The sequence below is a fragment of the Delphinus delphis genome, chromosome 3, assembly GCF_949987515.2.
Source record: "Delphinus delphis chromosome 3, mDelDel1.2, whole genome shotgun sequence".
Taxonomy (NCBI): domain Eukaryota; kingdom Metazoa; phylum Chordata; class Mammalia; order Artiodactyla; family Delphinidae; genus Delphinus; species Delphinus delphis.
Window position 1 is genome coordinate 82522933 of NC_082685.1, and position 12636 is coordinate 82535568.

Consider the following 12636-nt stretch of genomic DNA (forward strand, 5'->3'; position numbering starts at 1 on the left):
TATGGATAGCAGAAAGGAAAAAAGGAAAAAGGAAGGAAGGGAAAAATATTTTTCAATGGATAAAAATATGAGAACATATGGCATCATTCACATGGCAAAACCACTACCTGTTTGGATCTTCACAGAAGGGATGAGGAACATTTCTACAACCCCAGGGAGGTGGTTTTCTGCATACATAATTTAAACAAATCACTCCAGCACATGAAAGAAGAGCCGCAGAACTCTTCTCACTAATTACCACCCCAAGGGCTGCTTTTTCTTTAAAGCCACACTAGTTCATTATTCTGCCTTCAACTCTCTTAAATGATTCATTTCCCCTTCACTCCTGAGCAGACTCTGCAGGGAAGCTAGTGTTTAAGTTTAATTTCTAGTGCCACTTGCTTTGAAGAGCTTGATGAGGGGAAAGAGAAAGAATCTAATTTAATAATTCTGTCATGATTTGGAGAGGCTCCCTCCGCCCCCCAATCCAAAAAATAACTAGACAAACAGGACCCTCTGGCAAGATATAATCGTGAGCAAAGACACCAGTTGGGAAAGCAGGGCCCACGTGCGGTGGGAGCTATCACGCAAGGGAAGTGGCAGGCGGTGAGGAGGAGGGAGAGTGGGAGAGAGTCGGGCTGCTGCTAGCAGCTGCACCGGCCTGGGCGCTCCCGGGGAGACCCGACTCGCACTTGCATGGTGCTGAGCTCTCTCCCAGAGCGGGTAGAAACCGGAGGGCAGGGAGGCCGGCTCCCGCATCCTCGGGAGCTGTCGCTGCGAGAGGGAGAGCGCCCGCTGCGCGCCGCGGGCTTCCCCAGAAGCCCGAGCCCGCGCACAGGGCGCCCGGCTCCACCAGGTCCAGGGCGCCCCCCAACGCCCCAGCTCGCCACCCCGCCCCCTCCGCCTTACCGTCCCAGCTCCGACTCCACCTCGAAGAAATCGCTCAAAGCATCCCTGTTGGAGCCGTCGATCCAGTAATCCGGGATGAGGCTCCCGGCCCCCGGGGCCACACTGGCGGTGACCGAAGAGCAGGACGAGGCGGAGCACGAGGGCACCGTGACTTTGAGCATCTTCGCGGCGGGACTCCGGAAGCCGCCGCCGCGGTCGCCACCGTTGCCGGAGCGAGAAGCCCCGCCGCCAGTCACCGCCTGCGAACGCAGGAGCGAGAGGTGGCGTCCTTCAAACACACGCACACACCCACGGCCGCCTCCCACGGCACCGTCAGCCGCGCTCGGGCTGCGGTTCCCTTTCTGCACGCTCTGGCGGGAGGGTGGGCGGAGAAGGGGCCGAGGAACTGGGAGACGGTGTGGAGGGAGAACCCCAGTCGCCGCTGGCGAGAGAGAGGAGGCGGAGGCACTGCAAAGGAGAGTGGTTCCCTCCCCCTTCGGTCCTTCCCTCCCTACCTCCCTCCACCGTGCCTTTCCAACCCTCCTCCCTTTTTTTTCCTTTCTCCCTCTCTGGCAGTGGCTGCGGTGGAGCCAGCTAGGGCGCCTCCGGATGCTGGAGACTGGGGAAGGCACAAGGGCCAAAGCATCATCCCACGCTACCTCCCGCTGGAATCGGGGGCCTGGAAGAGACCGAGCGCACAGGGACAATCGCTCCGAGTGTTGAGCGCCCAGCGCGCTCTGGGAGCACATGGGTCCGGGTGGCCAGCAGGATGGTGAGAAAGGGACCTGGCTGTTGCTGGCGCAACTCATCTCTCCTTGAGCGCGTCTAGGTGGCGAGCCCCTCCCACCCAGCACCAGCTAGCCTGCCATCCCTTGTTCCTCCCTCTGTCAAAGGTTATATTGACGGCCGGGAAGGGTGTCCTCTGGTCGCCGATCCTCCAGGGCTCCAATGCCCAGAGCCAGTGAAAGCTGGAGGAAAGGGAAGTGCCTGGGTCCACGGTGACCTGACTCACCTTTGAATGAAGTCTTCAGTTGTAATAGGTGCTGCCGTGCTGCTGCTGGCACTGCATCCTGTGGCACTTTTGGAGTTCCTGGAAGGGCAGGTATTTGCTATGTCTAGTTGACTCCCAGCTTCTGAAGGCTAGCAACAGAAGTGACCCAGAGAATTACAGGTTTGGAAGGGCCCTATGGAATCCAACTAGTCCAGCCCTCTGCCTTAAAGCAGGACTTGTCATCATTCATGACAGAGAAGACTGCTACATTTAAAGCTCTTTCCTCTTCCCAAGAGATGTGTCCCATCACAAGCATTCTAATGTCTGCCCATAAACCTTTAGGCTATCCTTCTAAGTATTGGTTAAATCTATATCATTTATATTTCTACCCTTGAACTTTTTTTAGATTTCAGCAGAAATGAACAACAATTAGTCATTATATTCTGTAATAAATCTTTGTATATATAAAGACATTACATAATATCTCATTTCTGGCTAAATAACTTTAAGCCCTTTATTTAATCTTACTTCACAGGTATTACTTTTAGTCTTTTTTCTTTTCTGACTTTCCTGCAACATGCATTAAACTCTTCTCAGTGTGTCCCCATTCCTGATTACACCAGTAAACACGGTCCAATAGTTTCCACTATTACTGATTAATTTCTTACACTTAAGAGCTTTTGTGCTATATTGGTGAACTACCAAAAAAAGCAAAAACAAACCCCCCAAATCTAACCAATTAATGATAGGAATTGACCCTTAGTTGATAGGAAATGAAAAATAAACTATACAGAAACTATTCTTCACAGGTAATTTTATGAAGATTAGCATATGATCAGTTTACAAATGGCCTAAAAAATAGCAAGTACATGTAGATTCACACAAATTCAATTAATACTGAATTATATGGTGAAAGACAAAATGCTCACATGACTTGTTACTTTTCAGAGAATGAATTCACTAATCTTCACGTTAGAAAACCAAGTATACAAGCAAAGCAAGCTGATGAAGCTCTTGAAAGTAAATTCTAGTTCTTACTAAATCAGTTTCCCTTGGCACTGACTGGTGGTGGGATGGGCATGAAGTAGTGGCTAGGTCACTTTTATTTACACCTTTTTGAGGTAAGTCCTGAAGTGGCAGCACTGCATGTAGATACTTGCCTGTTGTGAGCAATTCTTTTATTCACAATTCTTTTCAACTCATGAGTTGAAAGCAAGCATATTACACTGAAAGAGACGGTAAACCTCTTTTTCTCCTGCTATTTTAGGGAACAATAGCTAGAGAAACACCATTTCATGATACAGAGGTGATAGTAGAATTGATATTTACATTCAACATTGGTTTAGTTATTTGACACCTATGCTTTTCACAGCTGGCTTTTCTAAAAGTGTTATTAGCTGCAGATTAAAAAGAGGGTATTTGGTTTCATGAATGTAGTTTATTTAAAAACTGAAGATGAAAAAATTTATTTTAAAACAGATGGAACAGGAATAGAATCTATGCAATTTATTGTCACTCATTATGCAATATCACCTAAAATGACAGAAAAGAAACAAATGCATATATCCACAAAAAGAAAGGAAGAAATAATATCAACTAAAACTTAAAATCTTGGAACAAATGAACAATGGTCACTCACTTAGAAGACTGGGTAGACCTGAAACCCAGATTTGCAATGGGAGAAGCCAATATGAAGAAATATAATTCTTACCACAGAATTCCAGAAATGCTCAGGAATTAGAGTACCAGATCTTTCTAAAAGTGGAGTGAGAATAAGACATTGGTTCAGTGCTTTTTTATAAGAAGTTCTTAGGCCTCTACATTTCTTCTTCTATCATTCACAGCCAAAAAACACACTTCCTAAGCTCTTCGAAAAGAGAGCACATTTAATCTTTGGAAATTTTGAACAAAAAATGAAGTATGTCTTAGATCACAAGGTATAGCTACAAATGTATTAAACACAAAGGGATTCATGAAACTCTACATAATAAACAGTGAGACTTCCAGGTCCAACAGGCTCCCAGGATGCTGAGAAATAGGCTTGTATCTATCACAATCTCAGCCATGCAGAAATTGGAGGATTCCTCAATGAGAAAACTAAACAACCCAAGGCGAGGAGGATCTGTGGATACTGACAATTAGGATACCGCCCCTGCCAACAAAGGAGCTTGGTTTTTGTTAACACCATACAGTGAAGCCCATCATTGAACAGGATCAGGAACCCAAAGCTACTAATGAGCTATTTTATGTCTCACTCAAATATAAATGGACAAGTTTCCATTCTGGTATGGCAAAGTAGCTGGTATGACTAACCTTCCTGAATATGACAATTATAATCTCTGAACTAAGTATAAAAACAGTTATTTAAATGTGCAGAAAGAACCACCAAAATCAGAAAACTGGAAATGATGCAACCCATGAAAGAAAGGAACTCTTCTGAATAAGATGCACATTTATTCAGCTTTTCCTCTGAGGGCTCTGCAGGCAGCACAACTCTTAGTTGCTTGAGGTGTCAGAAAACAGAATTCAAGCCTGGCAGAGAGGCTGAAAATTGAGGAGGAAATTCCAGAAAGAAGGGACCACAGTGGAAGAATCCAAAAATCTACATGTAAAATGTGCTCAAATAATAGGCTAACCTCTGAGCTACATATATGTGTGGGAAATTCTGAGGAACCCAGCAAAAAGGACAAAGCAATAACTGGAAGGTTGAAAACGCTAAGAAGAAATTTTAGCTGTTCTTCACCACAGGGGAGACATGGTTTGAAATATGAGTCCCATCAAATTTAACTGTGGGTTAGAAGAAAAAAAATCTATTCAGGAAAAAGATAATGGAATCCAGAATCTCTCCAAGGAGTCACTGACAATCCAGTCTACACACACGCATGCACAAACACACACACACAAAGACTAGATACATGAAATGGTAGGAAAATGTGAACCACAGTCAAAAGAAAAATCAGTCAACAGAAACCAACCCCAAGATGACTCACAGGTTGATATTCATGGACAAATTATTTTAAACTGCTATTATAAATATGTTCAAATAATTAAAGGAAAAGATAGTCATAATTAGTGTACAGATGGGTATTCCTATCAGAGATATGAAAATGATTCAAAATAAACCATTAGAAATTTAAGAACTGAACAAGCAAACTACCTGGAATTTGGGGGAGAAAATCACTCAAAGGGTTTACAGAAGTGTGCAGATTGCAGGAGAAAGGGTGGGTGAACCTGAAAATAGAATATGGTATCCAACCTCCAAGATCATCCCCACTGATTTTCACTTCTTAGTATTCATGCTCTTCTGAGTTTACCTACTACATTAAATTACGGTTGACTTATGTGACAAATAGAATATGGTGGAAATGAAGGTGTGTGATTTCCAACGTCATAAAAGCATTGCAGATTCTGCCCTGATCTCTTAGATTGCTTATTCTGATGGAAGCCGTGACATGAGGCTACTCAAGCAGCTCCAAGGAGATGCTGATGGGGAGAAGAACCAGCTTGCATGAGGGTAAGCCACAACTGAAGTAGATTCCCCAACCTCAATCAAGCCTTCAAATGACTGCATCTCCAGCCAACATTTGAGTATAACTTCATGAGAGACCTCAGCTGAAAACACCCAACAATTCAGAATTTCAGATGATTCAGAATTCTACATTCATAGAAACTGTGAGAGCTAAATGATTATTGCTGCTATAAGTCACTGAATTTTGGAGTAATTTGTTATGAATCAATGGAGAACTAATAAAAACAGAAATTATCCAATCTAGAGAACAAAAAGAAATTTTTTTTTTTTTTTTTTTTGGTGGTACGCAGGCCTCTCACTGTGAGCACAGGCTCCGGACATGCAGGCTCAGCAGCCATGGCTCACGGGCCCAGCCGCTCCGTGGCATGTGGGATCCTCCCGGACCAGGGCACAAACCTGTGTCCCTTGCATCGGCAGGCGGACTCTCAACCACTGCACCACCAGGGAAGCCCAGAAAAAATATTTTTTAAAAAATGAGCAATTCTCAGTGAATTTTTGGACAATATCAATTTATCTTACATGTAACTGAATTTCCAGGAGGAAAGGTGAAAGATTCCGGCAGAAAATTTATTTGAAAAAATAATAGTTGAGGGCTTCCCTGGTGGCGCAGTGGTTGAGAATCTGCCTGCTAATGCAGGGGACACGGGTTCGAGCCCTGGTCTGGGAGGATCCCACATGCCGCGGAGCAACTAGGTCCGTGAGCCACAACTACTGAGCCTACGCATCTGGAGCCTGTGCTCTGCAACAAGAGAGGCCGCAATAGTGAGAGGCCCGCGCACCACGATGAAGAGTGGCCCCCGCTTGCCACAACTAGAGAGAGCCCTTGCACAGCAAAAATAAATAATTAATAAACTCCTACCCTCAACATCAAAAAAAAAAATAGTTGACATGTCCTCAAATTAGGTAAACGACATCAACTTACAGATTCAAGAATCTCAGAAACCCAAAGAGAATAAATAGAAATAAAATCATACATAGGTCTATCTAAGTCAAATGCTCCCAACTATATATATATATATATATATATATATATATATATATATATATATTTATTTATTTATTTATTTATTTTTCTGTACGCGGGCCTCTCACTGTTGTGGCCTCTCCCGTTGCAGAGCACAAGCTCCGGACGCACAGGCTCAGCGGCCACGGCTCACGGGCCCAGCCGCTCCGCCGCATGTGGGATCTTCCCGGACCGGGGCACGAACCCACATCCCCTGCATTGGCAGGCGGACTCTCAACCACTGCGCCACCAGGGAAGCCCCCAACAATAGATTTTTAAAGAAGTTCTGAAAGCATCCCCTTCTGAGAGAGAGAAAGAGGGGGGAGGGGGAATATATTATATATAAAGGAAAGTAATACAAATGACAGATGATGCCTCATCAAAAATACTGTAGGATAAAAAACAATGGAATTATATCTCTAAAGTTTTTTAACTTTGAAGATATTTAACTACTAAAAGAAAAAAAAAAACCAGTAGATCCAGAACTCCATACCAAAGGAATATTTTTAGGCTGAAGGGAAATAAACAAGATGGAAACTCAGACATACCCCCCCCCAGAAAAAAAGACAGCAAAAATGGGATATATGGATAAATAAAAAAGGCTATATTTCATATTCTCTTATCTAGAAGACAACTCATGGTTTAAGGCAAAAATTATAACACTGAATTTTGTGGTTTATAATATATGTAGAGGTAAAATACAAAATACTACATATAATTCCTTCTAAATAATATTCAAGAAAAGGCAAAATGAAGTGACAGAATGCAGATTGGTGGTTCTCAGGGGCCAAGGAAGGGTAGAGGATTGACTGAATATGGGTTTGGGGGGATTTGGGTGGACACAGAAAGTTCTGTATCTTGAGTTTAATCGTTGTTACATGATTTCATGCATTTGTCAAAACTCTTCAATTATACTTTAAAAATAATGGATTTTATTGTGTGCAAATTGTATCTCAATAAAGCCAAATAAAAACTGTAACAGTAGCATCAGCAATTCTTTTAGGTAAAATTAAAAGTCCATAAATATTGAAAAGGAAGACATTAAACTGTTCCTATTTATAAATGACTCGATTTTTACATTAAAAATCCTAGGATTTGACTTAGGTTCCTAATATTAATAAATGAATTTGGCAAGGTCACAGGGTACAAGGTCAAAATAAAATAATCAACTATATTTCTACATGCTGCAGGAAACAACTGGAAATGCAATAAAAATATTTCATTCACGACAAGGGTCCTCAACCAACGGGCCGTAGATTGGTACTGGTCCGTGGCCTGTGAGGAACCTGACCGCACAGCAGGAGGTGAGAGGTGAACAAGTGAGCGAAGCTTCATCTGCCACTCCCCACCACTTGCATTACCACCTGAACCATCCCCCCCCCACCCCCGTCCATGGAAAAATTGTCTTCCATGAAACTGGTCCCTGGTGCCAAAAAGATTGGGACCACTGATTTACAATATAATAAAACAAGCATAAAATATTATGAATCGATTCAACAGAAGGTATTCAAATCTTTTACAGTGAAAACCACCATATATTGCTAAGAGAAATAAATGGAAAGATATACTATGTTCATTGATTGAAGTTTCAGTATTGTTAACAAGTTGATTTTCCCCTAATTGAGATGTAGACTAATGCTAGTACGCTTTGTTTGGAGAAATCGAAAAGTTTATTCTAAAATGTATAAAGAAATACAAAATACCTGGAATATAAAACCAATCCTAAAAAAGAACAAAGTTGGAGGTCTCATTATATCTGATTTCAAAATTTACAATAAAGCTACAGAAATAAAGACAGTGTGGCATTGGTGTAAGGAAAGAAAGAATAGGTCAATGGAAAAGAATAGAGTTTAGAAGTAAAATGATACACGTGGTCAATTAATCTTTGAAAAAAGTAACAAAGCAATTTAATGCACAAAGAAAAGTCTTTTCAATAAATAGTACTAGAACAATTGGATAAATATATAGGTAAAAATGAACCTCAAAATTTTCCTTGTGACACAAACAAAAATTAATTTAAGACGGATCATAAACCTATGCATATAAGCTAAAACTACAGTAGTACTTTTAAAAGAAAAGACTAAATCATATCTTCAGGAACTTACAGTACATAAAAATGTCTTAGGCCAAAGTGAGTTCTAAACATAAAAAAATTAAAAATTGGAATTTATCAAATTTTAAAACTTAAGTACAGCAAGAGACACAGTTAAGAAAGTAGAAACACAAGCCACAAACTGGGAGTAAATATTTTCAATAGAAATATCTGACAAAGAATATGTAACTAGAATATATGAAGAATTCTTAGAAATCAATTTAAAAAACTAAAAAAAGATTTCTGGTTTCTGCTCAGGATGTAGAGCACTACAAAAAACATTGCTTTAACCCTTATAATACAACAAGTAAAAGCCAAAATGCAAGTCAAGATTTCCTTGAACGCTTCAGAGAACTGGGATCACAGGACAACCAAGTAGTCTAAAATCTAAGGAGAGACAGTGTTCACAAGGAAAGATGGCAGTTGCTTACCTGCAGCAAACACAGCCACATACCAATAAGAATTTGATATGAAGACTAACAAATTAGGGGATATTGAATGTGAGTTAACAAAAGAATGTGAGCCTGGGAGCCACATACAGAGGAAGAGTTCACACCTTCTTGCAGGCTTTTCTCCACAAACTCTACTGGGCACACAATAAAAGATGGTTGAAAGTCCTGAAAAAGCATGCTTGGTAGTGCAAACCTGGAGAAGGAGAACAGTAGCTACTGTGCCTACAACAAACAATGTTACTGGCATAAGCCCACAGCAGATGGAGAAAGGGAAAAGGAAAAATCCCTCTACGCTAAAGAGAAAGGCAGGAATATGTCCTGAAAACAGAATTACAAATGGTGGAAAGGCAAGAGCTCTAAATAGGTCACATCCCCAAGATCCAGGGACACAGGGCCTACCTAAGGCTAAAGACTTTTTAAAAAATTTTTATTGGAGTATAGTTGATTTACAATGTTGTGTTATTTTCTGCTGTACAGCAAAGTGAATCAGTTATACATATACATACATCCACTCTTTTTTAGATTCTTTTCTCATATAGGTCATTACAGAGTATTGAGTAGAGTTCCCTGTGCTACACAGTAGGTCCTTATTAGTTACTTATTTTATATACAGTAGTGTGTATATGTCAATCCTAATCTCCCAATTTATCCCTCCCCCCCTTTTCCCCTGGTAACCATGATTGTTTTCTACATTTGTGACTCTATTTCTGTTTTGTAGATAAATTCATTTGTACCATTTTTTTAGATCCCACATATAAGCAATATCATATGATATTTGTCCTTCTCAGTAGGACAATCTCTAAGTCCGTCCATGTTGCTACAAATGGCATTATTTCATTCTTTTATATGCCTGAGAAATATATGTACCAAATCTTCTTTATCCATTCCTATGTCGATGGACATTTAGGTTGCTTCCATGTCCTGGCTATTGTAAATAGTGCTGAACTGAACATATGGGTGCATGTATCTTTTCAAATTATGGTTTCCTCTGGCTATATCCCCAGGAGTGGGATTGCGGGACCATACGGTAGCTCTATTTTTAGTTTTTTAAGGAACCTCCATACTGTTCTCCATAGTGGCTGTACCAATTTACATTCCCACCAACTGTGTAGAAGGGCTCCCTTTTCTCCACACCCTCTCCAGCATTCATTGTTTGTAGATTTTTTGGATGATGGCCATTCTGACCAGTGTGAGTTTTGATTTGCAGTTTTGATTTGCATTTCTCTAATAATTAGTGATGTTGAGTATCTTTTCATGTGCTTTTTGGCCATCTGCATGTCTTCTTTGGAGAAATGTCTATTTAGATCTTCCACCCATTTTTTGATTAGGTTGTTCATTTTTTTGTTATTAAGCTGCATGAGATATTTGTATATTTTGGAGATTTTTCTTCTTCTATCTGCTAATATGGGTAAAATATATGGTTTATTTTAGAATAAACCCAACTGTGTCATGATATAGTATAATTTTTATGTACTGCTTAATTTAAAAAAAAATTAGCTCATGAGTAATACTGGCCTTAAAATTTTTTCCCTATAATATAAACCAGCTTATCCTGGCCTCAAAAGAGAAACAGATAGAGGAAGAAAAATCATATGACCATCTCATTAGATGCAGAAAAAAATGATAAAAGTCAAGTTTGTTAATTATAAAAACCAAAAAGATATTTTAAAAACTAAGATAGACTCTGCAGCAAAAATCATAATGGTGAAATGCTGAGAAATTTCCTTCTGAGATCAGAAATGGTGAAAGCATGGTCTCTACCACCACTCCTACTTTTACTCAGTATTGTACAGGAGGTCTTAACCAATGTAATAAGGCAAGATTAAAAAAAAAAAAAAACCTAAAAGGAGTAAGTATTGAAAAGAATCTGTCATTATCTACAGATGATAAAATTGCTTATGCTGAAAATCCAAAATAATCTATAAATGAATTCTTAGAAGTAATGAGTTTATAGTCACTGAATACAAAGCCAATGTGCCAAATTCAATTCAAAAATTGTATTTCTAGGGAGGGAGGGAGATGCAAGAGGGAAGAGATATGGGAACATATGTATATGTATAACTGATTCACTTTGTTATAAAGCAGAAACTAACACACCATTGTAAAGCAATTATACTCCAATAAAGATGTAAAAAAACATTGTATTTCTATATATTGGCAACAAACAACTAGAAAAGAAAACAAATTAAACTTTACTACTCAGCAATAAAAAGAATAAACTACTAAAATACACAGAAACATGGATGAGCCTCAAAAACATTAAACTGAATAAAAGAAGTCAGACCTCAAAGAGTATGTATTGTATGATTTCATTTATTTGGAATTCCGGAAGAAAAAAGTGAAGGTAAATGACCCACCATCAAGATATATTTTGGTGCCATTTAAGAACACTGAAGTTTCTGGAAAGAAGAACCAGGTTACCTACAAAGAAACAATACTCAGAATTTCATCACATTTCTCATCAGTAACACTGGATGCTGGAAGACAATGAAGTAACCACTTCAAAGTTCAAGGGAAAAACTGATTTTGAACCTATGTGTTATGCCCAAGCAACTACCATTTCAAATAAATCAAAATAACATTTCCAAATATTATAGAACTAGGAAAATGTATCACCCTTTCAATTCTCTCAGATATAATCAACATAGTATTAACTGCAGTAAAACCTTTAATATGTGCAAGAAAGTGAGTGATATAGAATATGAGTGCAAACTGAAAAAAGAGCTAAAGGTTTTTTTTTTGTTTTTTTGTTTTTTTTTTTGCGGTACGCAGGCCTCTCACTGCTGTGGCCTCTCCCATCGCGGAGCACAGGCTCCTGACACGCAGGCCCAGCGGCCATGGCTCACAGGCCCAGCCGCTCCACGGCATGTGGGATCTCCCCGGACCGGGGCACGAACCCGTGTCCCCTGCAACGGCAGGCGGACTCTCAACTACTGCGCCACCCGGGAAGCCCAAATTTAAAGTTTTAAAACTTATTAGTGCACAATATAATAATGTGGATTAGTATATTATTCTACAGAGGCAGCAGAGGAGAGAGGCTAGGATCAGAAAACACATAAAAGTAGATTACTAATCCCATCCCTTCCAGGCAAATTAGAGATATTCTGATTAAATATAGAATTTGATAGAAAGTTATAAGCTTAAATATACATTCAAAAATGTAAGGATAACAATGAGAAGAATAAAAAGTGTTTATAGCTTTCAAACAACAAGGTGGGGAGAGGAAATAGGACAAAGAAAGTCTGATAGACAAAAGGCAGAGGGGTAAAAAAAACAAAACAGCATTACAAAATATTTTAAATGGCACTACAGTGGATGTTGTAGTGTACTGTCAAGGATGCCTCACTCAAGTTAGCCCCCTCCCTGCTCCCCAGGGGCAACTTGCATCCAGTTACTCATCTTAGACTTCTTGCCTCAGTTCAGGACAACTCTAAAGGCCCATCTCATCTCCAGAGTCCCTGTGGGATTGGCTGAAACCTCTGGGAGAAATGTACCACAGTTCAACCTCTCCTTCTGCCCAATCCTTTTCTTATTCCCTTGCAGGCACTGTTCCTGATTGCTCCCCAATAAACTTTGTGCGTACACACCTTTTGTCTTCTCTATCTCAACAAATGTTTCTAAGGGGATTTGATTTCGGACAGTTGGTGACAAGTGCTCCAAGGAAGCCAACTTTAAGGATGGAATTTTGGAGCCAAATCACTC

At 40.2% G+C, this 12636-nt stretch overlaps 1 protein-coding gene across 3 annotated transcripts in view; it reads right to left on the bottom strand.

Moving 5' to 3' along the window:
• The window catches only part of CAMK4 (calcium/calmodulin dependent protein kinase IV), a 219659-nt gene extending 217708 nt beyond the window's left edge, over positions 1–1951 (bottom strand). Inside the window, exons 1-2 of one of the 3 annotated variants that reach the window (XM_060009032.1) lie at positions 1880–1951; positions 889–1127 (exon numbers count right to left, since the gene is read on the bottom strand). In XM_060009032.1, coding sequence (XP_059865015.1) covers positions 889–1049 — 161 coding nt within the window. In that variant the 5' untranslated portion in view covers positions 1050–1127; positions 1880–1951. Of the gene's footprint in view, positions 1–888; positions 1286–1526; positions 1538–1879 lie in introns of those variants that run through there. The other 2 variants (XM_060009031.1, XM_060009030.1) reach the window with 2 other exon arrangements.
• Between the last annotated feature and the right edge of the window lie 10685 nt (positions 1952–12636).